The sequence below is a fragment of the Volvox carteri genome, assembly GCF_000143455.1.
Source record: "Volvox carteri f. nagariensis unplaced genomic scaffold VOLCAscaffold_62, whole genome shotgun sequence".
Lineage (NCBI taxonomy): Eukaryota > Viridiplantae > Chlorophyta > Chlorophyceae > Chlamydomonadales > Volvocaceae > Volvox > Volvox carteri.
Window position 1 is genome coordinate 759,658 of NW_003307605.1, and position 25,238 is coordinate 784,895.

Consider the following 25,238-nt stretch of genomic DNA (forward strand, 5'->3'; position numbering starts at 1 on the left):
CTGCACCCCACCCCACGCCGGATATCAATCCGCTGACGCAGCCAAATGCATACCGTCGTAAATTTACGTCCTATTCCCGTTCTCATCATCGTTTTTATTTAGCACACGGGTACCATTGCTTCCCGTACAGTATCTACTAGAGTAGTATTGGTGCCCAAACACGCACCACGGAACTGCCATCGATCGCATCCAGGCATCCAGGATAACCGTTACTATCCACCACGACTGCTACTGATGCTATAGCACCACCGCTTACAGGTGGCCGCACAACCCCGCAACCCCGGGGGGGGGTCGTTACCCCGACCGGCGGGGTAATATTCACCCATTCACTCACTCACTCGTACCCCCCCCTTTCCGCCGACCTGAATGGCGACACCATGCCCCAATGCAGGTACGGCGACATACGGCTGGTTCCGGAGCGCTGCAACGCGTCGTTGCGGCTGGCGGCGTAACGAGCCACTCCCCCGCCTCGCCGCCAGGCGTCCCATCGCGCATAGCCCGCACAAGAGCCCCCCACCTGCACACTCCACATTTGCACATTTGCATACACTCTGATGGGACAACTGCCTCCCTGCTTGAACTTGTTCGTGTGCGCTGCGGGACACATTCCGCATGACGAATGACGAGTGACGAGGAAGCAACCAGTCACCCATCATCCTCATGGTGATCAAGGAAGGTTGTGGTAGCCAAGCACCCGCAATAGGGGCTACGAGGAGCAAGATGGCAAGCACGCCCGTCCATGGCCGTGGATCAAGCCGATCCCCTCCCCTCCCCTTCCCTTCCCTCCTTCCCTTCCCCTTCCCTCCCTCCCCTTCCCTCCCTCCCCCTCCCTCCCCTCCCCCTCTTTCCCCACCAAATGTGTCACACCCCGGACGCTGCAGTCCACTCCAGGGAGGCTCTCCGCCAGGTCCCCTAGGTCCAGTTCCGACTGCTGCAGATCCAGGGGGGGATTCTCTCCCAGCCCACGACAGCAACTGCTAGGTCCGCAGCTGGCGCTGTAGCGGTTGTAGCACGGGTCGATTGCCAGGGGAGCCTGCGCGCTAGCACCCACCTCTCCCTCTTCCCTCTCCCCCCCCTCCTCCTCCTCTTCCGAATGACCTCCGCCTCCGCCGTCGCCCCGAATCGAAGCCGGGAGCAGTGACTCGCCCATATCCATCGGCGCCCCACCCGTACCGGCTGCTGCTGCTGCTGCTTCATCCTCTTTCAGGAAAAGCCGGCCCCGGGGAGTATCTGCGGGGGCGGGGCCTGGGGCTGCTGCTCGGGAGGTCCGCTGAGGAGGTGATGGCGACATTTGTGCGCTGGGGAAGGCTGAGGTGCCGTACATGGCCCGCAGTCGGTGACGTCGCAGGGCTGAGGGTCGGATCGGTGTCCGGGTGGGTGGTGAGGAGGGGGAGGGGGGAGGGGGGGGAGGGGGGAGGAGGAGGAGGGTGGTTAGTGTGCGGGGTTGTGGAAACTGCTACGTGCTTTGTTTGGTTAATCTGAAGCGCGATAAAATTTTCGGGGACAGGTCGATGCGGGTGTACGAATAACTCGAGCGAGCTAATGCGAGCTCCGTAGCCCAGCGACGTGTATTGAAGGACCTTTTCCAGTAAAATGCTGACTAGACATAACTGCTTGGAGCTTTCCTATCAGACGGTGAGCAGGAGCCCTCAGTGATATGGAGGGCCCGTCTGAGGGCGCGGCGCTGCAGTGGGAGATGCGCGACTGCTGGGTGTGCATGTGCGTGTACATATGTATGTGTGCGAGTGTGTGTATATCTGTGTGTGTGGGTGTGTTTCGCTGCCGGCGTGTGCTCCCCGAGCAACTCCTGAGGATTGGGCCCCTCCGCCAACCGCCACCCAAATGAACGGAATGATGGAAACTAAATTAACCGAAATTATTAGGTAAGCAATGCCCCACTGGGTAACAATGCAGGTATACGACGTATGATGTACGGCGTACCTTCTGTGGCGCTGCGGTACGCGTGCGCCTTGTCGTACGCCCGGCCGACGAGCTGCATTGGCACGATACACGCCGTGTCCACAGCCCAAACACCCGGGGGTCCCGTCGGTCGAGGTGGTCCTGGCGGCGGCGGCGGCATCATCGTCGTCGTCGTCATCGCAACGGTGGCGGCGGTGGCGGCAGTGGCGGCGGCGGCACGGCGTCCTCCGCAAACATCGAAATCTGTCCCGGCACCACAATCCAGTTCGAGCTGCCGTACAAGTGCGTCCAGCCAGGCCGCATCTGGATCCACGGGCATATCCTCTGGTACCGAATGACCCGCGGGTCGGATCCATTTTGGGAGGGGGGGCCCGTTGGAATCATCATCGGGATTTAGCGCCAAGGAATGCCGATAGGGCCCCAATGGAGCATCGCAATGTTGGCCACTGACTGTGGGGTAACTTCCACCCGCAAACACACACACACACACTCACCCGTTACCACCAGCGCTGCCCGCCGTACCGCCGCCAAAAGGGCCTCCCACCCCGGGCCCGATACCTCCACACGTCCCAGACCACCTTGGCCTCCTCCACCACCATCGTCGTTATTGTCGTACTCCGGACAGCCGCCACGTCCGCTGCCATCGCTTCGAACCTCATCGCCAGGACCCAGACCAGCACAAGTGGTGCCGTACACATGTACGAGCAGGTCAAGCCCCTGGTTTCGGAGCTCCCGCTGGGCATCACGAAGTCCTGTGTGTATGGGGGAGATCGACGAGAATGGGCGTTTAGGGTTTGAAACTCGTCAGGGGAATTACCGTACAAGGGGTATCAGGTTTTGCCAAGTACGGCACCACACCACTGGTCGGCGGCGGCCTTACCCTCCAGTAGGAACTTGACCCGCCGGTGGTTGATGTACGGCTGGCATGTCGGTTGTACGAATGCCGCGATACGCAACGGCAGCTGTAGCCGCTCTGCGGCGGCTCTCGCGGTGTCCAATGCGGGGTTCTCATGGCCCCGTACGGCAGTCTGATTAATTGACGAGATGACAGTTGGCAGTTATATAGAGCAGTTGGAAAGCAGTTAGGCGGTCACTGGGTTTGTGTTGGACGATAGTTTGGTATTTCCAGGGGACCTGGGACAGGGGAGACACGTCAGCATGCGCTCGTACTGCGTAGTGTGTGTACGACTTTGCGTGATGATTAACAAGTCGTAATGCACACTTGCTGGGCTATTACACAGAAAAGGTCTGAAGGTGGCGGAGTATGTATGTATGTATGTGTGTATGTGTACCCATGCGAATCTGAGATGGCAGGCGGAGAAGAGGAGGCGGATGTGGTGGCGACCAGGGTGAGACAGCCCGATCGGGTCCCGACAGGAATGGCACTTGTCCTGAAAATCCCGACAGGCTTTGAAAATGCTTTCGGGCGGACCCGACGAAAAAGGGGGAAAATGCCAAACGGCCATCGGGAGCCCCCGACGGGGCCCGGAGGGCCCCCGTCGGGGTACCCGACAGGGTTAGGGGCGCTAGGACCGCCCGATCGGGTGCCGTGGGTCGTCGGTGGGCCCTTCGGCGACGGACAGCTACAGCGATACATAATGGCATTCATAAAAATATAACTGGATGGAAATATGTAATGTAGTGGTAGCATTCTTTATCCTTTGACTCTGCTGTACAGGGATCCATGCTTGGATACATAAGTGAAGGGCACACTACCTTATCTATAAAATACGAATAAATGTAATTTCAAGCGGCACACAGCGAAATTTCGTTCTTGCGTCACCCGACAGGTTTTGGGATGGGCTATCGGGGCAACCGACAGAAATTGAAAGATATGCAAAAACGCTATCGGGCGGGGCCGACGGGCATGGGAAGGGGAAAACCGGCAACCCGACCATTTTAGGAAGGTCCTGTCTAACCCTGGTGGCGACCGTCTTTTCTTCCTCAAAATTGCGGCTCAGAGAGGCTGACGTACGGCAAAACGTACGGCAGGAAACATACAAGACAGACCGACCTTCATCCAATACAACACGTACTCTCCAGCGACGGCAGGAGCCGTTGCCGTACTGCCATCAGCGACGGTCGCCGCTGGGGTTGACGGCGGCGGTGGCGGCACACGGGACCTGACGGCGCTGCTGGCGGCGGCAGCGGTCCGGCCCGAGCTGACCACCTTGCCGCCGCCGCCGCCGCCTCCGCCTTCCTCCTCAGAGTCCGAGATGACAACGACTGCGGCGTCCGATTGGTCGTGGTGCCGCGGCTGCCGCTCACCCAGCTCATCCGCCTCCTGCTCAGAGTCCAGTTCCGTCAAGTCCATCAGCTCCACCTCATCTTCCTCAGCTTCACCATTCAGTCGCGCCTCCGTGGCCGGCGGCTGTGGTGGCGAAACCGCCGCAGCGCCGCCACCACCGCCACCGCCGCCGCCGCCGCCGCCGCCGGCTGCGGCTGCGGCAGCTGTCTCGATGCGGTGCCCGCCCTTCAGAGGAAGCACTACCCGTATCCGCTCCGAAACCAAGGGCGTAAGTCCTAACCAAGCAAACGCACTGGAGGACGCTGAGGGAGTGGCGGCTGCTGCTGCAGCACCCGCTGCGGCGACTGCAGCGGCGGCGGCGGCGGCGGCGGCGGCGGCGCCACCGGCGGCTGTCTGCGCTCTGGCCGCCCGCCGCGCTTCCCGCCTGCGTTGCTCCGCCTCCAGGCCCCCCGGTCCGCCCCACTTGCGATGAGCAGCCGCCTCCACCTGGGGGGTTGGTTGTGTGAGAGATGGGGGACGGGGAAGGGTTATGGGGGGAAAGGCAGGGGGAGGATGGGGGAGACGTGCGGGTTTTAGTGTTTTAGGATCGCTCGGCTGCAGGGGAATTGCATACGGCACAGTGGGACAAGAGAACGTGCATGCGGGGTACGTTGGGCCCTATGCATGCGCATTTTTGCCCCACCTGAGCTTTGTCGTACAGTTTCATGGGGGGTCCATTCCTTGACCGAGGGTTTTTCTTCTCCACTGCAGGAAGTGTTTCGATCTGCAGATGTAAACTCAGGTATGGTGGGGGGAAATGGGGGATGTGAAGGAAGGGGAGGGGAGACTGGGTGGGAAGCTTTGTTTTGGGGATTGAGCTCAAGTAGGGCCAGGAAATACGCGCAAGATCAGAGGCTTCTATCAACAGGGATTACGTGGGTTGGCGCGGCCGACTGCTGCACAGATCAAAGCTGTTAAGAGGAATGTGGGTTTGAGCTTATCAAAGCGGAAGGGCTTCAAGCGTGTAAGGATTATAACAAGTGTTAGGATGGAGCGAATGAACAGGAAGGTCTGGAATTCGGGCTGCGCTGTGCGCCTCATCCGGCGGGATTGACCAACAGACGTAACGGGCAACGTCTCACCCGTCCCCGCAACCGCCTTGCGCAATTTTACTGCTAAGCAAAACGTATGATGTTTTGATTTACTCACATCCTTGTCGGTAAGGCAGAAAATTGACTTCGCGTGTGTCTTCGGGATGAGCTTGGACATTTGCTCGCGAACTACTCGCGCCGCGCCTATCTGGCAATAAGTTACCGATATCTTTAGAAGCTTAGGTATGCTATAAATATCAAGTACAACGCGCCAGATGTGTAAGTTTCCGAAAGTATACGAAGTTAATTTGCCACGACGTGCTGTCCACCACACAGTTAACAGCTGCCAAGATCACATATGGATTTAGTTGCCAGAGATCAAGAGTAAGTGAGTAGAGGTTATGGTTTAGTTGCTGCTTCCCTTGGGAGAAAGCTGTCATGTTTTTTCATCATCAGGTTTCAACTGCCTGGGTGAAGCCGAAGTCCTGATCTCCCAAACAAACGATTATCCCAACTTACAAAGCCGCAATCCCGATAATCGTCCCCTTACGCATAAAACAATGAACAAGCCAGATCCAGAAGAAGCGCATCAAACAAATAAATATACGGCCGCGCGGATGGCACTTTGACAAATGCGCCGTGTTTGGTCCAGTTATAAATGTACTGACGCCAATTTTGCCCCTCGACGACGACATCGTTAGCCGCCAGAACCAGATTTCAACAACGGGACAAATAAATCTAATGAATCAGCTTTCTGCTGCTACGTATACCGATCCCCGCAGTCCACAATCCGTTATACGTAAAAGCTGTTGATGATCAGGGTTGCAGGAGATGAACAGGTGTGTCCCTGCCGCCCCTACAGGAGAAGGGAGCAAAAGGCCGGCGCTGACTGACCGACTGACTCGCGGAGAGGCTGCTGACTGATGTGCAGGTTGCGGCAGTCAGGGACAGAGGGACACCACACTCGCTGTGACCCACTCAAACTATTCAACATAATATTTGGCTCAAAATTTCACCACATGTTCATATGAGACGTCTGAGCACATTTTTTACATCACATTGTCGTACTGCACCACATGTACGGCACCCTACGGCACCTGGTGATACATTGGAATGGCGCTCACCAAATGGCGCAGAGTCCGTCCCCTTCCCCTCCCCCCCCCCCCCCCATTACGGCCCCGATTGCCCTAAGGACGCTAACACGCCCGCGCTGTCATCTGTTGCACATGACGGAGACGACCTGTGGAACAAACCATAATACCTCCGGTCCGACCTGGATTCCCGAATTCAAATTCAAATCAATCACAAGAAGCTCTCAAAAAGGCTATAGCTATCTCTGTGCAGAAAACGTTTAAATTTAGATTCGAAATCAAAGATTTGCGAGCGCAGCGCCATCATCATCATCGTCATCTTTATCATCATGAATTCATATTACCATCCCCCAGTCAAACGCACTGCACTTCTGTTCACCAACCCCCACGTCCATCTGTCCGTTGGTTAGTTATTCCGTTGTTCGTTGCCCGTTGGGGTCTTTGGGATATATTGCCCAAACCCAACCATACATACAACGCCCGTAATAGTCATACCGACCACTTCTTCAGCATGCCGCAATTAATATACCCCGACTGCCCTGACCGCGGCCTTGCACGTTTTCAGTACGGTATCGCGTCCTAGCTTAGTCATAAATTGCCCTGTTTGGTGGCGGCATAAATGGGTAAACAAGGGCCCCCACCAGGCGCGCAAGCCCCTCATGCAAAACATCCAAAAGAATAATCGCACAAAAATGTGCGCACTGGCAGGCGCTCACGCTACGCAGCGCCTGCGCGGGTTCGAGTCCCGCCCATCTTTCAAAACCAGGCGCTCGCCTTATACACATTCCTCAAGCCCCATCCCCCAACCCACAGCACCTACACCCCCGCACATTGTCAATCTGTCATATATACATAGCTGCAACAAACGCCACCGATTAGATTCTTTAAAATAGAGGACATCAAGGGGAAGCAGATAACGAAGGAGGAAGAAGTTGATCACACAAATACGGCAAACTGAGCAGCCAATCATGTTCACTTAGCTATGCAGTATTCAGCTGCCATCAAACCAAAGGGTGTTCGTCCTCGGTACTCAAGGATTGTTCTAATGGAAGTCATGCGATCCATCACAACCATCCACCCATCTGAATGTACGGACACCTCATCTTGCACCTTCATATGCGTTCATATGAGACGCCACTAAACCACATCACATTGACAGGGGCCGCTCCAAAGCCGATCTCCCCCCCACGCCCGACTACGCCACATAACTCCCCCACCCAGCCACCACCGCCAACCTCATCCCTGAGCACGGCATTATCGTTTTCCCCGACGCCCCCAAGACATGTCATCTGAATAATTCCTTTCCTCGCTTACGGTCACGATTACGGTTACACAGCATCAGCAGGTAAAGGGGGGAGCATCCGCAAACCGGGTGGTGCCGAAGAGAGGTAGGCGGTCTCAACCCCCACAGCATTACCCTCGCACCCCGAACCGATCTGAGACTGCCAATCTGAGACGATTGCGGCCTCCGCCGCCGCATCACCTAACACGGCCCCCGCCGGGCCCGCCCCCGGAAGCGATAATGCGCTTCCGCTCCGAAACCTCCCCCTCCCCTCCTCCCTCCCCTTACTCCTCCTCCCTCCCCCTCCCTTCCCCCTACTCAGTAACGGACTCAACCGGATCTCCCCGGAGCGGCGCCGCCTTCCGCCACCTCCACTGCCACCAAGCCGGGCTGGACCACGGCCAATCCCGCACGGGCGGAGACATCAACACCAAATCCACCGCCGCCGCCGCCGCCGCTACACGCTACATCTGTATCGTCACAAGCACGGAGCAGCTGCGGGTGCTGTCGTTTGGAAGAGCCCGGCTGGTGGTAACCTCCAGGCACCTCCTGAGCTAGCTGGTTAGGTTGTTGCTCTTGCGGTACACTGCCGCCGCCGCCGCCAATACTGCCGTACATGTTGGCGGGTGTCCGTCGCCTCACAAAGCAACACGTGAAGCAGCCATGAGTTGTTCGGGCTTTTGTTTCCGTATTCGCCTTCGGGTGCGGGTACGGGTACGGGTGCGGTGATGTTGTCGGGGTCGCCGCCGCTGCTCCCGAGTGCGGCTGCTTCTCCGCCGCCCTATCCTCCGCCAAACGGTACTGCTGCTGCTGCTGCTGCTCCGTTTTGTGTTGCTGTTGCTGCTGTTCTTCATGGTGTCGTTGCAGCTGCTGTTGCAGCTGCTGCTCGTGTTGTTGTTGTTGTTGTTGGTGGTGGTGGTGGTGGCAGCCGTGATGATGTGACAAGAGGGTCATCTGCAGCTCGCCCGCACACTCCAACTGGTTGTTGTTGGTGGTGGTGGTGAACCAGGACTGGCGCTCCAGAGCCGACAGGAAGCTCGCGTGTGAGTCACCGGACAGGCTCAGGTGGGAGGCGCCAGCAGGGGATAGTGAGCCGCCGCCGCCGCCGCCATTGCCATTGCCGCTACACACGTACGGCCCCCGACTCCCCGCGCCTACCGTTGGCCAACTCGACACCGACTGCTGCTGCAGCTGCTGCCCAGGCGGAAAGGAGTGATGTGGCAAGGAGTGCGGGACACCGGGGGCCGACGCAGCTGTCGCCGCCGTCGCCGTCGCCATCTGTACAACAGATGGTGACGTCGACCTGCCCTCGAGCGATGCGGATGCTGTGCCGGCGGCGGCGGAAGCTCCCCGTGTTGGCTGCCCCTGAAACTCCCCCACTACCCGCCAGCTGGCCCCCTCACTCTCCAACTGCGATGCGGGCCCCGCAGGTCCCTCCCCGCGGAACGGCGCAACCCGTGCTTCCGGCGAAGCGGAATCAACTGGGAGGCAATCACCTGACCGACCAAAGAGCAAACTTGCTTCCGGTATCAGCCCTGGCGTCGGCGGCGCCGCCACAGACGGCGCCAGGGATAATGACGGCAGCGCCGCTACTGCCGCCGCAGCGGCGGCGGCGGCAGTGCCGCCATCGTCCCCAATTACCGCAGACGTGGAGGAAGAGGCGTCCTGGTGTTGCGGTTTGTCTGGCGGCGCTCCCTCCGCATCCTCAACCCCCCTAGGATCCGCTAGCGACGGCTGCTGCTGCTGCTGCTGGTCCGGTGGTAGGCCGTCCTTATTCACGAAAAACGGAGAATGCTGAAACACATCACCAATGTGCCGTACAACCCGGAGCATCTCCTCACAGTAAAACTCCACAGCGGGCTCCACGACGTCGAGCAACAGCGGCTCAGCGGCGCGAGCCCCCGGTACGGCGGCGGCGGCGGCCTCCACCCAAGCCGCCAAGGCGACGTTCAGCTGCAGACCCAGCTCCGTAATGTCGTACAAATCCGGGCCGTACTTGATGCGCTGCTCTTCCATCGGGCCTAGCTTGGCATTGATCTCTTTGGCGAAGTCCAGAAGAACTTGGGGGATACCCGCCACCCATCTGCACCATCATGTCATGCCATGCCATGTCACCACCACCACCACCGCAAGGTTATACCACGTTTCATGGCGCGCTTTGGGACAGTCTTCGTGAGCCACAATTATTCAAACGGGTCACCGGCAGTAGTTTTGGGAAAAGATAGCTGTGGATGGATGAACTGCTAACTAGCGGCGGGCTGCGGGTTTGTGGTGACAGTTTTAACGGTCGTTGGGAGTTGGAAGTTGGGAGAAACGACGATAGGGGCCTGAGAGACAAATTTTGACGCATTGGCCGTAGCTGTAAAACAAAATCCAAATCCAGTACCCGGTCCAACTCGACCCGACCCGACCCGACCTCGAGCCGAGCCAGATCAACTTTTGGGAAAGGAAAGTACATCTAGGAAAGGAGTCGAGGCGGTTTCGCAAACGGGCGGGTGGCAAGGACTACGGCAGGATTGTGGCATGTGTGGCGAATACGGCAAGAAGATGCTAAACAAGGAGGCAAGGTACGGCACGTACTTGATGACCATTTTGTACATCCCCGAGCACTCCCCCAGCTGCACTAGCGCCCGCCGTCGCTCCCATTGCTGCTGCAGGTACAGGTCGTACTTTTGTCGGATAGTGCCGCCGCGCTTTACCAGGTCCTCAACTTGTTTCTTGTAGCGGGCTTCCGTACTCACCCTGGCGCGACGCAGGGGCGGCAGTAGCAGCAGCAGCAGCCATTGCAATAGCGACATAGACACAGAGGCAGTAGCAGTAGCAGCAGTAACGCTGCAAAACCGATGTTCGCCGTTGTTTGGTGCTCAGTCCGGACACACAAAACCATCCCAGACGGTCCGAGCACAGCCACACATGCAGCACATGCCATGAGCACAGCCCGTCGCAAGAGGTGCGGGAGGTGAGGAGGCACACATGCAGGACGAAGCCACTTGATGCCAAGCGGGCAACCCGAGTCCGTTGCAGTGGGGAAGTAAAAAGAGCATGACCTACAGTGTTGGAGTCTCACCGCTGCCGCTCAAGCAATGCGCCCCGGAAGTCCTGGGGAATGAATTGCTGAAGCTGTGCCTTGACGCTGGCCGTGTTATGCTCCTGCACTGCGAAGATGGCCCGCTCAGCGCTGACCAAGAGGCTACAGCATCGCTCGCAGGCCGCAGACAGCTTCGCCTGACCAGCGACGGCATCGCGTAGCTTTGAAATTGACAGTGCAACCTCCTGCAAGAATAAGAACCAGTTTGGAGGTAAGAGAAGGTAACCGAGAAGTACGATGACAACTGCTATCCTCACATCCCATGTGACAAAACGCACCTCGCAAATCATCCGGTTTCTCCAAAAGCAATCGTCAATACGCGTCGGAGAAGGCATCCCAACCTGCTCTGGCACCTTGCTACCCGGCTTGGTCACGGCTTCAGCAAGCTCTTCAATGCGTTTCGCATGAGCCACCCTTGCCTCAAATGGCACTGGTGTGAGTGGGTATTTCTGATAAAACTGTCTTAAGAATTCACGAGTTATCGGAACAAGCGGCTTCTGCTTTCCGTGCGTCATGGCGCCTTGGTAGGCAGGGTAGAGCTAAGGAACGCTTCTGTTTAAGAATATCGATGTCAAGGTGCTAGCCTGTTTAAATAGGAGAAGCTCATCTGCCTCCTAAGCGAGAGCCTGTGGCTTAGATTCGAAAGTATGATAGCAACCCAAGGGAAAGTACCTAGATACTCTAAACGCACATCATTGGAAGCTACAATGATAAGCCGTGCAACCGTTTCAGGAACATAAGTTGTACGGCAACACCCGGAAACGGCAATTCAGCTGCTGATTGTAATAAAAGGATTATGTTTTAGGAGGGATCTCCTCTGGTTAAGATTGGAGGAACGTGGAGTCACTGGGGAGGCACTTGATACGTTGAAAGGTTGCTATGAACGGGCGGAGATGAGGGTACTGGTAAACGAAAAGTTTAGTGAGCCATTCAACACCATTCAAGGCGTTATGCAGGGTTGTCCACTGAATCCGACTTTACTTGGTCTAGTTAGTGATTCCGAACGTCTTATGAAGGCGCTACGTGGGGTGGTTGGCTGAGGTCTTTGGCCATCCCGCTACTGTACGGAAGTGTGAGCTTTCTTTCTTCAATCCCTCAGCAGAGCCCCGAAGGGCAGTTTATCCTCCGTGGGCGTGGGCATGGGTTGCGACCTGATTTCCTGTTCACCTGACGACCTCGTTGTACTTGTGGATGGCTGCCTCCTCCTTTCCTCCCTTCCTCGTTGTATACCTTATGGGAGGATGTCTGAACCCCCTTCCTTTAACCCTCCTAAACACCACTTATCCCTCTTGCCTGGTGGTTTTTCCAGCAACTGGGACGCAGTGGTGATTACGACCCTTCTATGGGTCTGGGCAACCCTTGCCGGTCACCCGAAGTAGAAGGCTTCTTCAAGGGCTACACCAAGTGGGCCGCCTCAGGGGGCGTAGTGGAGGTTTCCGCAACCCCCTTGAGCAGCTCTCTACTAAATTCCGTGCCCTTGTGCTGCCTGGGCCATGCAGGCCGGGGCCCGGGGGCGCAGGTTTGCTCTCCACGCGCCGTTACACCCCCCCCCATCGGTCACTGCCCCCTCCAGCTTGAAGCTATGCATGGCGCAGTACGCGTGCAAACCCTGATAGGCAATTTCGGGGATGTGCGTCCAAGCATGTAATTCTACAACACACTTCAAGCAAATAGAGGAATGCATGTGAACCCCACGTGAACCAAAGTTTACCGTGTTCAAGAGCCAGGTAAAGCACCACCCAGCCCGGCACACATGTGCGCCACCTTCTCATTGCCTGGATCCATGGCATAGTAAAGCCTGGTCCCGCTGGCGTCCAGCATGGGGCTCATGCTTACAACATGTCAATAATATTGAATATCCACCACGCAGCTGACGGGGACGTCCTTTTCGTCTATGTCACGGGCGCCGCGGCCCGACGACTCCAGAGCATCCGACAGAAAGAAGCGGAGCCAGGCGTGTGTCCCCATCACCTGCGGCACCGAGGGAAGGGCACCACAACGGGACACACGTGGATTTGCCCGTAATTATAAAACCCTAAGTTCGTGTTCGTGTAATAGGCAGACAGAGTCACGTCCGAACGTACAGCATGGCAAAGGGGTGGTGTAGCCGTATCAGCAGGTAATTATAACGGGTGGTAGCGGAGGCTTTGAGGCCCCTCTCCCTATTTCTAGGTTACAATGCCGGGATTCGGGGTTTCCTAACCTTTTCGACATGGTCTTTAGCAGCGGGATGCCGAGATTGCCCTCCAGGTGGTCCAGGGTGGCGAGCCGGCGCGGGGTGCGCAGCTTTCGCGCGCGTCCCCGTGGGGCGCAGCAGCCCCTCGACAATGCTCCCACCCGCACAATGTTGTCCATCCACGGTCCAGGACCGCCACGTAATCGTCACTCGACAGATGGCCTTCGTCGCCATCCATGATTCAAGTCAGGACGGGTCAATACCTCGTGGCAGTTTGACCGTAAGGGGGATTCGTCCTTAGTGTTGCGGTCGAAGTCCGAAAGTGTATATGGGGAGGAGATAGAAATGGAGGAACTAGAACGCTCGCGCCAGCTAAGCGTATACTTGTCAAGCCCACAGTGCACGATTCACAGCAGGTGCTTTTTTGCTGAGGGGATTGACGTGTGCCGGCACCAGGGGGTTGCTTTCAGAACCCAAGCTCTCTATGTATGATGTGTGAAACAGGGGGGTGTATCTTCGCCCGTGGCAGCTACCCTGCGAAACCCTGCCTTCCCCGGTATTTCGGGGCACCCTCATCCAGTCACCCTAGTCAACTTCTCAGTGGATCGCTCAGGTTCCGCACCCACCACCAGCATCCAACGGAATCTGCCGGGTCGACAGCGGCCCAACTCCATTCCTGGTCGGCTCGCAGGTTAACTTTATCCCAGGTCACCACCGTCCATCAACTAGGGGCGCAATGCCTTCCACCATCGGAAGGACTTTTGACCCTAATGGGTATGTATGTATGGAAGCATATACTGGCGAGTAAAGGAAAGCAGCTGGCTCACTTTTCCCCCTCTTCGTTTTCACCTCCTTGATCCTTCCTCTCCCTCCCCCTGTTCCTCATCCCCTCCTTTCACCTTTTTTCAAAATATTACAGAAAAACAACGAAACTAAAGGATCAGCACACCACCTACTACTTACAACACCCAGTAACACCAGTCATGTATGCATGAATGGTATGCGCATTGATGCAGGTACAAATCGTGTGTGTCCACGAAAATACACGCATGCGCATCATGCGGATGAACAACAGCAGCAGAAGCCGGTACCACAGAACTCGCGTCACGTCTTTCCATTGGCGTTACCACATAAACCATATCCTGAAGTGTAATACAGCTAAACTACAAGATAACGTTACCAGAAGAATAGCACCACAGCTGCTTAATAAGATATGAAAAGAGAGGGAGATCGGACTGCCCAAATTATTATTCATAAAAGGTGAAAACAACATCAGCAACGTGCAGGCACCGCATGAGACACACCATCTTTCCTTTCCAAGTCATCCTCTGCTGTCTGTGCTTAAAGATCGGAGCTCTGGTCCTCGACCTTCATCATGTCGTACAAACTATCGTACAAACTATCACTCTTATGTATTCTGTATCCTCTACTTGCGCAGCAATTGGGCCCGTTTGTCGAGTTTTCCGATATGTCGCAACACCCCTGGGCATAGAGGACACAAAGACAAACACAGTACAGAACGCAAAGTTAAATTTGGTGTATTTGCGATAGGGCAAAATAATACCTACCTCCCCCCTCCATTACAACTCCAATACAATAAAAAAACAACATAAATATAAGACCTCATGCTTTGCGACAAGATAAGCCACGTCATCCTCTAGTTGCCGCCTAACAAACACTGCGCGAATCGACACCATGCTGGCCGAAAAACAACATAACCTCATAATAATTGATAACAATAAATCGGGCTCCGCTTCTTTTTCCTTTCAATTTGCCTGTCATCTGCTAGCCTGGGCCAGGCGAGGCGAGCTACCGAAACCGAAACGTACAGCAATCCCTACCTCTTCTTCTTCACTGCCGGGATAACACTTCATCTCTGGTGAAATTGCTCAGTTACTTTCTTCCTGTATTCTTCCTGTTAGTATTTTGTCATGTTCGGCACGCTATTCTAGCGACTCAGTCCAGTAAAACACGCACACGCACACGGACACACGCACACACCACCATTCGCCACCTCTCTCACTCTCGCAACCCCAGACGAGTCACTCTCTGCCCCCCAGGCTGCCGCCTCCTGCTCCTTTCTAAAGACTAAAGACGTCTCTAAACCCCTCTCGCCCTTACCACGCGGCGCTCTGCAATCATGATTCAGCAGCAACAGCAGGCCCATCCGCCAAAGCGGGGCATTCACTCCACCGTGCAGCACTGCAGAGCCACCTCCTCTCCCTCGTTCTACATATGAACAGGAGCAGGATGTGTCTTACCTACCTACCTACCTACCTATCTATCTATCTCATACACGGTTGGGAGGTGGATGACGGCTAAACAGCCATCACAGGATCTGACTGTCTACACCATATGGCGACCGCGTTTTCCAGGGGCCGCGGCCTGCGGACCATTATGACCGAGGCGCCGCCCCTGGCATTCTTGGCCAGGCACCTCTCGGAAGTCCCTGGGAGGTCAGGCACGTTGCGCTAAGCTAAGGCGCTTCAACCTGAAGCGGTGGCGAGGGAAGACGACGACGATGGGCCCCCGCCACGCGCACATCCGCATCAACAGCACCAATCTACCTACCGTCCATGGAGGGGGCCCTACCTTCAGGCTTTCACGGAAACCCCCGCACGTGTGCGTGTGTGTGTATGTGTGTATAAGTGTGTGTAACTTGTTAATTTCTAACTTCTTGCAACTTGTACTATATCCATCTTGGAGGGAAGGGTGCTCGGCTGTTGTTGCTGCGGCGGCGGCGGCGGCGGCTACAACCCAGCACATAGCAGTTCCAACTCCCGCAAGGCGGGGTCCACTCCCAGTGGCGGCGCCTTGGCGGACAAGGCAGCCTCCGAAACCTGCGGGTGCGGCGGCGGCGGCTTCGGCTTCACCGCCGGCAGCCCTAGCGACACGGGTTCTGCACTTGCACTCGCCATTGCTGTCGTCGTCGCCTCCGCGGTCGTCCTCTGCCGACTTGAGGGTTGTGGTTCCGGAGCAACTCCCAGTCCAATCCGTGTCGGCGTGATGACCCGTGACCCGTGGGTCAATGACAAAGCAGCCGCAGCCACGGCTGCCGCCGGTGCTGGGTGACAAGTTCCTGCTGACGCCGCCGCCGCCGCCGACATCGCATCGCCGCCACCGCCATTTCCTTTCGGGCCAGTCAGCACGGGTATCATATCCCCTTTGCTGGCGTTACACCACGCCGGCCCCACCGGGTCCCCGACGGGCGGGACGTTCCCTGGCGGCATGTTGCCGTAATAGTACGGCGCCATGAGTGGGGAGCTGAACGGGCTGCCGGCTGCGGCAGCGGCGGCCGCTGAGAGGGCCACATGTTGCGATGGCTCATGCTGCTGCCCAGCCGCTGCCGTACGCCCGCTGAGGTCAAAGGCGCTCGGACTGCATAGATGCTGTTGGGGCTGCTGTTGGGATGCGGGATCCGCCGCATGTCGCCCCGGCGGCTGCGAACTCACCGCTTGGAGAAACAGCGGACCGCCGCCGCCGCCAATGTCGCTGATTCCGCCGCCGCCGCCAATGCCGCCGCCGCCGCCGAGCTGCCGCAGCTGGAGCAGGTCGTTCTGGCGCTGTAGCTCTGCCACTTGCCGCTGAAGGGCCTCGTTAGTGAGCCGCAAGGAAACGAGCTCAGAATCCAGGAACTTCTCACTGTGCTCCCTCCGCTGCTGCTGCTGCTGCTGGGACTGTGTATGCTGGTGTTGGTGTTTGTCCTGGAATTGCTGCCGGTGCGGTGTCGATGTCGGTCTATGATGTGAATGTTGGTGTTGATCTGGGTGTTGATGGGGGGACCCTGGACTGCCGGTCCCAGACCTCTCGGCCTCCACGCGCGACCCGGCAGCATGTGCCGTACTGTCACGGATAGCTCCGAGACCCTCTACATCACCAGAGCCGTACGACGGTGCCGCGGTTGTAGGTGACGGCGCCGGCGACGACGTCCCCTGATGACTATGGCTACTGGCGTACTGCCTCAGCGACAGGGACAGCGACAGCGGCGACGGGGAAGGCGACGCCGCAGCAGCGGCGCCAGTTGCCATTCGGCGGCCTTGGACTATCACCGCGTGCCGCACGCAGCCGCCACCGCCGCTGCCAGGGCCGTACAGAGCCCCTCCCAAAACCTGGAGGGCTTCTGAAAGCCCCGTTAGCAGCGGCGGCCGCCCCCGCGGCGTCGACGTCACAGACTCTGGCGGATGAAGCTTTACATACCCGCCGGCGGCGGCGGCGGCAGCAGCAACGGTGCTGCTGAAGGCGGCGGATCCGTCCCGCTTGTCCCTTGAGCCCAGAACCAATTCCGTTAGCACTGCCGGCTCGACGACCGCCGTGGCGGCATGCCGGCGGTAGCCCCAGTCCCTCAGGCCGCCTCCAACGGCGGCGTCGTATTCTGCTGTACCTTCGCCGCCGGTACGGCATGGCTTTGTCGCCCCCAGTCCGCCGGTAAGTTGCAGAAGAGCCGCTGCCGACGATTGCGATGGCGGAGGCCGCGGCGTCACCGGCGGACATGGCGGCGAGCCACCACTGCTGCACATTCCGCCGCCAGAACGGCCACTTAACAACTTCTTAACGCCCGCAGCATCAGGCTGAGCAGGTGCTGCTGGAGTGTCAGCGCTCGTCGGCGGCACCGCCACCGCCGCTGGCGCAGCGGCGGCAGCGGCTGAGCCCTCCATTAACCCACGCTGAATGCTGCGCAGCTGCTCTCGAAGACGTGCCACGATGCCGTACAGTTTCAGCATCGTGTCTGCCGCCGGTGACGGCACCGCAGCCGCAGCCGCTGCAGGCGCTGCAGCCGCTGGACTGCCGGCCACGCGGCATCCCGCATCTTCTCCCACTCCCTCTGCCATCCGCCCTCCTTGCACTGCCAAACCCCGCCTGGAGGTATCGCATACTATGCCACCGGAGTCGCTGATGGCTAAGTGTAACTGTGGGCTAAGATTTGTTTTAGAGGCGATGGGTTGGTTCGTGCCGGCCAGGGCGCTGACGGTGGTCATAGTAGTGAGTTGATGGGGCCCCCACTGCCCCCCTAATTTGCCGCCACCGACACCGCCGGTGCTGTTGCTACTGCTGCTGCCGGCTCTGCTACAGCTGATACCTTGTTTTCCTTCCGTTGACTGCGGCAGAGCCGCGTCATCACCAGCAGCGGCAGCAGGCGGTGATCCTGACGCTGCCGTCAGTGCTGCTGCGGGCAACGGAGGGTGGGGGCGCACGACACCTTCACTGTCGCTGCGGCTGCTGCTGCTGCTGAAGCCGCTGTAGCAGCCGACGCAGCTGCTGCTCCCGCCGGACGGGACTGCGGTGGAGCAATTCAAGGTCGTTGGATTCGTTGGTAAGGCTACTGCCGCCGTCGTCGCTGGCGACACGGTGGCGTCGGTCGCGACCGCAGGCACCGCCGGCAAAACGTCTGTTGCGACTGGCATCCCCGCCGCCGCTGCTGCCGCCGCGGCCGCCACTACCAGCCGATCGATCTCCTCACAAACGTAGTGGACGATAGCCTCGGTCGCTTGCTTGTGAGCCTCCAGGTGCAGGCTGAGGGCGGGGAGCATGGGCACAAAAAGAGCGATGAAAGTAAAAACGGTATCAGTAAAAAGGGGAAAGTCTTGTCCTGTGTTTTGCAAAATTTCGTTTCCCGGATCTCCATGATATTGCGACCGAACCGTCAATCTTACGACGACACAGCACGCGGCCCCACCTGTACTCGGTAGAGCAGCGGAGCGCCACCCGCAGCTGGTCAATTTCAAATTCGCTATCAGCAAGGTCCCGGCGGAGGAGTCCAAGCCGCTCATCCTTCAGCCGTAGTAGCTTCAGGCCAGGCAGCGGGGGTGTTACAAAGCAGGCGGATGGAAGGTTGTCGGTTCAGAAGTCGTTGGCTCCGACTTGGAAACGGGAGGAATTACCCTGACCTTAGATGATTTATTTACCTACCTTGAGATGATCAATAAGTTCCGACTGGAGTTTCGCCTTATCTTCCAGCAGGCCTTCGCGGGCAATCTTCTGTTCCTCGGCGAAAGCCTTTGCCCGTGTCAGTTCCGAGCTGTGAGCGGCGAGCATGCTCCTGAAAAAGGAAAATGTTCCAAATTGAGATACCTAAGTACCCACGCTGTGGACTACTTGTTCGCCCACGACAAGCCCACCGGACTGCTTCGCCGTCCAGTTCCCGTTCCCGAAGGATTTTCTCATGCTCTTGCTTTGCTTGCTGCAACTTAGCATGTGCCTCCTGAAGTCGTGCCTGGATAGCAGCGTCCATGTGTGTCAGCAAAAGGCGTCAGCAACCGGAGTTTGTGTGTTATCTTACATGTGATGACGCATGCGCCTCCTTCTTATGAAGACGCCAGAACATAGCGCAAGCTGTTAATGGCGCTTTGAGGCTACTAATTGTAACCTAAACGTCCGACCTCGCTGCAGTTGATCCCATTTCTGCAACAGCAGGTATGGCCTCGGTATGGATATCCACACGATGTGTTCATAAGTGTCTGCGCCGGAGGGGCGATGGGTGATATGCAACCGCGAGAGGTCGTTTCACTAACGGACAGCTGTCGTACGACCGCACTGGATAAAAGCTTCGACTTCTCGAAGCAAAGTATGAGTAGAGATAGGAACTGCCGTAGTTCGTGGAAGCAGGGCGTGTGCATGCATGGGCCGGAACACGGCTGGGGATGCCAATCTTCTATTTAAGTCGCGTACGCGCATTGGATTTTTAACTGCCGTTGGGGAGGGGAGTCTCGCTGCTTGGACAGTGACCTCTAGTTTTGTGTTGCATCGTTTTTTAGTGTAATTCGGAGTCATGGGCCTCCATGAAGGATGTGCGCGTCGTCGCTGAGCAATTCAACGTCTTTCAACGTCATTCTCACCACAATGGCGGACATTACCTCTGAAGAAGGCCAGGCACTAATGAAAACTCTCTGACGCGTTTGACCAACTTGCTCGGCCAGCGTTTGGCGTCATACACAGGCGCAATGAATTGAATGAATGTAGCACCTACAAAAAACTGGAAAATCAATGTAACGTAATAAACTATCAGTAATTGCTTATCTGAAGGGGGTAATTTGACAAAAAAGATTAAAGTTTTCACGAGAAAAAAACACGCCCCAATGATAGGAATATCGAGCATGGCCCAAGTATTCTTGAAGGCTTATAACTTCAGGAGATCTAGGTATTGAATTGCAATTAATCTTCAGTGGTAAGGTATTCTGGCTAATATCTTGTGCCCGCTATTTTTTGCCATTTATACCTCCTAAACCAATATGAAATCTTATTGCCTTTTCTGAGCTACTCATTTGCTTTTGGGCGAGGCCCCGGTGTTCACTGCTCTCAGTCAGTCAGCCTGTCTGTCTGTCAGGGGCTTACATATCTTGCTCCGCAAAAAAATTGCTCAAAAGCTACATCAATTCTACATCGATTGTCCAAAGGAGGATTTTCAGATAAATCGGAGCGCGAAGATAGCTTTCCAAGTCTTCGAGTTTTACTTCCCCTCACCTCGCAGTCCTTGCCTCTGACGTCATTGATGTTCCTTACATCATAGATTCACAAGCAAACGGCATGATCCTTTATGGGTTGGTTCCTTCATGCTCGGCAACTTTAGACCGACCCGTGGCAACGCTCTAAGCTGCTCTAAGCACCTGCGTCTCGCTCGTCCCTTCTTATTCTCTTCTAGATTCATTCAATTCAAGTTGAACAAAACAACAACATTTCGAGGGCTCCGACAAGCCCTCGTAACTTCACTTCATCAAAACGAAATGCGTTCTGGCTGGGAGCGGACAAAAAATGGTCCATGAAGCACGGGCACTTTGGCGCGCCTTGAACTGCCAGCCAGCAGACCGAAGGGCCGGCGTCGAACATGAATGCAACGGTAGTACCACCTACGTATCGGGCAGTCCCGACTCATGGATGTGGCGCAGCAGCGGCAACACACGTTGCCGCAATCACACTCCTGCTTTGTGTGAATGCCATTCTACGGATTGCCGCATCACGAGAGAAGGCTAATTGTTCAGTCAAAAATGATTATGCTATGGCGGCTGCGCGCTTGCGACGATCCAGACAGGTCTACGCCGCCGAAGCAAGTCTGCCGACCTTTCTTGTTTGAGAATCTTAATAACAAATGTGTACTCCAAACGTGGCGGCATTCTTGTGCTTGCACTCCTATGGCGTACGGGCTGCCCTGCGAATCAAACAGGGTTCAAGTGGCTGCACCGGGGCCGAGTCCCTTTTCGGCTTTGGAAAGCCGCCCCCCTAGTCTAAAAATACAAGAACGATAAAAAAACTGCACTGAGTTAAAACAGTACGGCGCACACAGGCGCGCATGGCACGCTGCTGCAGTAATACAGGTTCTGACCATCCCATCTTGTCAGAGAGTCCTCCAAGGAAAAAATGCGGGACCAACCCGTCACTGTCCATATTAGGTGCCACTGCGCAATGCGCAAGGCCACGCCACGCCAAGAGACCGCCACCTTCATGAATCGGCGACTCCGTGCCCTCCGCTCGCCGGCAACGGTGATGGCGACGGCCACTACGGTGACGACGGCAGCACCAGCACCTCCGGCCATGTCAATTGCTCCGCTACCCGCATCCGCCCGGGCCACCGGGTCCATGACGCGCCCTCTGGGAGAACTGACCCACGGGTCACATGCACACGGCGGACACCACGCTCCGCCAAGACCTGCAGCAGCGCGCGAAGGTAGACCTCCGCCTCCATGATGCCACTCCGCAGGCTGCCTGCCAGCGTCACCTCCTGGAGCCGTGGCAACGGTCGGTCCGGACCAACGGCGACCTCCATCAACGTCAGCAGGCCATCGCCGTACGACTGCGAGATGCGCAGGTGCCGTACACCATGGCATAGCGGCGCCAGCGCCACCGCGTCAAGGTCGCGCGGAACCTCCAGCTCTGTGAGATTGGGCGCCCAGACGGCGGCGGCAGCGGCGGCAGAGCCTCCGCCGCCGGGGCGCGCCAGGGCCCGCCACGATGTGCGGAGCTGTGCCTCCGCCAGCAGAGCTGGTGGGCTGTGCGCCCGCTGCAACGCTCTAGCGCTGTCGCCTTCGCCTGGCTGTACCGCGTGCACCTTCAGAGTACGAAGATTGGGAAAGGCAGCTCCGACAAGGACGTGCTGCAGCCATGATAACGGTATAGAAAGCAGTCGGAGCGATTCGGCACCGCCGTCAATGGCGTCGTCACTGTCAAGCTGCCCACCCCCCTTCAGCAACTTGCTGCCGGCGATCGTCCAGCATCCCAGCCTGTCGTACACGCCGGGGTCGTCTTCAGCAATGGCCGCCAGGGCCGCCGGGTCGTCCAAAATGCGAAGTTCCTCAAGCTGGGGCAGCAATGCCAGGAGGTTTCTGGAAGCCGGGAAAGAATCAAACACGGGAGAAGAGGACGAAGACGGGGACTAGAAGAAGCGGATGAGGAGTAGAGTGGACATGTCGGAGGACAAGAGGCATGAAGAAGGCAAAGACGAGGAAAAGTACGTGAGGAGAAACTTCCGCAGCCACCATTTATTCTTTTGTGCTACGTAATCAACCATTCTAGCTAGACAAAGCAGATTCCCCCATGTCCCTTCTCGGCCCGATATCCCACGCACATGCTGCATTCGTCCCCTTCCCAGGGCCCATCCAGCCGCAGCACTCGGAGGGTCTCGAGGGGCGCCAGCTCGCCCCCTGCTACTGCCGCTGCTCCTTCATCAACTCCTTGACCACCACCACCACCTTCCCCTTCCTCCTCTCCTGAATCCTCCTCCACGCTCTCGACCTCCTCGTCGTCAGAACTGCCATCTGAGTTTGCATCCACCGCCGCCAGGTTGACCCAGCTGAATCGGGCATAGGCCAGTCGCGGCATGCGGCCGCTGATGATTCGCCACATGTGGCGGTCCAAGCAGTGATGTGAGAGGTCCAAATGCTCCAGGGAGGTCAAGCTGGGCAGCAGGAGAGGTACGGCATGCAAGGCCGCCTGCACCGCGGGCAAACGGGATGGCCCAAAAGAGGCCGCTCACCCATTCATCCAGTCATTTGCGCAATCAGAAGGAAACCGAGGTTGGCGTCAACCAGCAAGAGAGGGGGGAAAAGACGAACCACGAACGAGTGAAGCTGATGCCAAGGAAAGAGAGGGGGGGAATGTCGCGCATGGGGGCCCGGCATTGAGAAGGTGAACGGTGTGTGTGTGTGTGTGTGTGTGTGTGTGTGTGTGTGTGACAAACCACTGGCGATTGAAGCACATACCCGAAATAGACGGATAGTCCAGGAGAAGACAAATGTTGCATCAGGAATATTTACTGACCAATGAACCAGTTCATGTTCGGCATAAAATTCCTCCCCCTTTTCCCCTCCCTCCCCTCCCCCACCTGCCATTTGGACGACATCACCAGCCGAGTCAGGCTGGGGCCCCAGGCGGCCCAGGCCAGAACCTCCGCCCGGCCCAGGTCGTAGCGACTAAAGTTGGCGCTACGGAGGCGGGTGAGCGAGGACAGCGCCGCCAACTGGTGGACTACACGGTTCTGAAGGGAGTAGTGAAAGGCAGATGGAGAATGAACAGGGGAAAAGGAACTCGGAAAAGGGTAAACCGGAAAACGGAAAAAGGGGCCAACAAACCTGGAAATGGGCGGCGGGGGGTGGGATGGTGTGGGCTGGGCTGGGCTGGAAGGGACCCCAGAGAGTCCCTAAAACCCCTTTTGAGAAGAAAATTCAGCAGGAGTAAAGCCGTACTTGCTTGTACGACTTGCAATAAAGAAAAACCCTAGGACTCGTGCTGTGTTACGGATGAGGAGCACCTCAGCGGGTCGTTAGGTCGCCACGGCGTCCCCCCTCCCCCTCCGCCGCCAAGTCCCCCTCCCCCTCAGCTCCCTGCTCCCCCCTGTCTCCCTCCCAATCCCGTGTCTCCCCCCCGGCCTTCCCGTAGCCCCTTCTAGCATACAAAGCTCCTCTCCCCCCAACCTCCCCCTCTTTTTCCACTCCTCTGTTATGGCCATCCTCGTCCTTGCCCTCGTCCTCACCCTATTATACACATCTACATAAGCCAGATGGGTTAGGCGGGTGAGCTGGGCCAGAACCGTGACGAAATCGCTTCCGGCGTTGACGCAACTCCTTTAAATGAGGTGAGGCCGTTGAGGATGCGCGAGAGCGGGGGTTACGGGAATGTGGGTGGGCGGGAGTGCGGCTACGGGGGCAGGTTCTGTTGGGGTTCAGGAACTTCAGGAGTGGCCATGGCTATGGCTATGGCTGTGAGTATGGCTATGGCTATGGCTATGGCTGTGAGTATGGCTATGGCTATGGCTATGGCTATGGCTATGACTGAGAAGCGGAAGTTGTGCCGCGTCAGGACAGCTCGATGGCGGCAGGTGCCGCGGCGCTTGGCAGCAGTCGCTGCCGTCCACCGGCAGGAAAAGAGAAAAAAGACGCACGTACGAAAAACGATGAACTAATAAGTACACACAAGGTTTGCAACACCACCATCAACCACCAACCATCACCAACCATCAACCAACCGACCAATACCGCAACCGACTTACGTGATATTCAGTTCAACCAACCCAGTCAGCCGTCGCAACACGTCGCTGCTGCTACCCCCAAACGTCACATGCGACAGGCTGAGCGAGGTCAGCGACGACGACGCGCGTGCAAGCGACGGTCCCAGTCCCGATGGAAATGGGTTGGCGTGCTGCATTCGCCAAGAGCGCGGCGCTGTTCCCTTTCGCCGCGCTTCCCACACGCCCTCGAGGGACAGGCTCTCCAAGCCGGATAGGTCCAGGGGGTAGTCCGCGACCGCGGCTGTGGCGGCGGACCTGCCGCCGGCGTCACCGGCCGCGGCTGCGGTGCCGGGGCTCTCTGGGAAGTGTACGTTGCGGAGGGTCAGGTGGCGGAGGCCCGGCAGGTGGCGTCGGAGCCCAGCGAAGGTAACCGGCGGCAGCAGCGTGGGCAGTGGCTGCGGAAGTGGTGGTGGTGGTGGTGCTGTCCCGACGGAGGCTGTTGCAGCCACTGGATGCTGTAATCGTTGCGGGAAAGGCTGATGAAAGGGCTGAGCCGCGGGTATGGGCGCCGGCTGCAGTAATGGAGCTGTTGGGATGGCCGCTGTATCGGGGGCGCCAGTGGCGCCAGGGGCGGATGTGCTTCCTTGCATTTCTAATATCAGTGTTGTGACGTTTGGGAGAGGCGAAGTGCGCCAGAAGCTGTGGCGTAAGATGGTATTAAATTGTATGGTTAATCGCGGCAGCCGGCGGTCTGCGAGGACTTTAAGCTGGCGGCACGTGGCGCGAACGGGGCCTAGCGAGGTCTCCGGAAGGTGGTGCAGCACTAGCGCCTCCAGGTAATCGTGGGGCAGATCAAACAGCTCGAAAACCACATTCTGGTTCATGGCCCTGGGTCCCACTTGTGATACAGTATATCCGCGTAGGTAAGAGGC

General features: G+C 57.5%; 4 protein-coding genes across 4 annotated transcripts in view; all 4 read right to left on the minus strand.

Annotated features, from left to right (window-relative positions):
- VOLCADRAFT_97631 (photolyase) overlaps positions 1-5,416 on the minus strand; it is a gene marked incomplete at both ends in the record, with an annotated part of 6,964 nt that extends 1,548 nt beyond the window's left edge. The window contains 10 exons of the mRNA XM_002956572.1: positions 339-421; positions 518-594; positions 1,174-1,350; positions 1,942-1,993; positions 2,443-2,672; positions 2,801-2,948; positions 3,935-4,393; positions 4,632-4,654; positions 4,851-4,931; positions 5,290-5,416. Coding sequence (XP_002956618.1) covers positions 339-421; positions 518-594; positions 1,174-1,350; positions 1,942-1,993; positions 2,443-2,672; positions 2,801-2,948; positions 3,935-4,393; positions 4,632-4,654; positions 4,851-4,931; positions 5,290-5,416 — 1,457 coding nt within the window. The remainder of the gene's footprint in view (positions 1-338; positions 422-517; positions 595-1,173; positions 1,351-1,941; positions 1,994-2,442; positions 2,673-2,800; positions 2,949-3,934; positions 4,394-4,631; positions 4,655-4,850; positions 4,932-5,289) is intronic.
- A 2,525-nt stretch (positions 5,417-7,941) lies between these two features.
- Positions 7,942-11,214, minus strand: VOLCADRAFT_119452 (uncharacterized protein; the record flags this gene model as incomplete). The annotated part of the gene is made up of 4 exons (XM_002956573.1): positions 7,942-9,694; positions 10,192-10,353; positions 10,679-10,884; positions 10,978-11,214. 4 exons carry the CDS (start codon positions 11,212-11,214, stop codon positions 7,942-7,944), a joined length of 2,358 nt encoding a protein of 785 aa, XP_002956619.1.
- Positions 11,215-15,625: 4,411 nt separating this feature from the next.
- Positions 15,626-19,723, minus strand: VOLCADRAFT_97633 (uncharacterized protein; the record flags this gene model as incomplete). Its single annotated transcript, XM_002956574.1, has 7 exons — positions 15,626-16,276; positions 16,328-17,971; positions 18,314-18,386; positions 18,550-18,659; positions 18,783-18,891; positions 18,992-19,086; positions 19,709-19,723. 7 exons carry the CDS (start codon positions 19,721-19,723, stop codon positions 15,626-15,628), a joined length of 2,697 nt encoding a protein of 898 aa, XP_002956620.1.
- A 1,404-nt stretch (positions 19,724-21,127) lies between these two features.
- VOLCADRAFT_97634 (uncharacterized protein) lies at positions 21,128-25,190 on the minus strand (the record flags this gene model as incomplete). Its single annotated transcript, XM_002956575.1, has 6 exons — positions 21,128-21,363; positions 21,474-22,186; positions 22,429-22,793; positions 23,185-23,337; positions 23,833-23,923; positions 24,349-25,190. The coding sequence occupies 6 exons, from the start codon at positions 25,188-25,190 to the stop codon at positions 21,128-21,130; spliced, it is 2,400 nt and encodes a 799-aa protein (XP_002956621.1).
- Between the last annotated feature and the right edge of the window lie 48 nt (positions 25,191-25,238).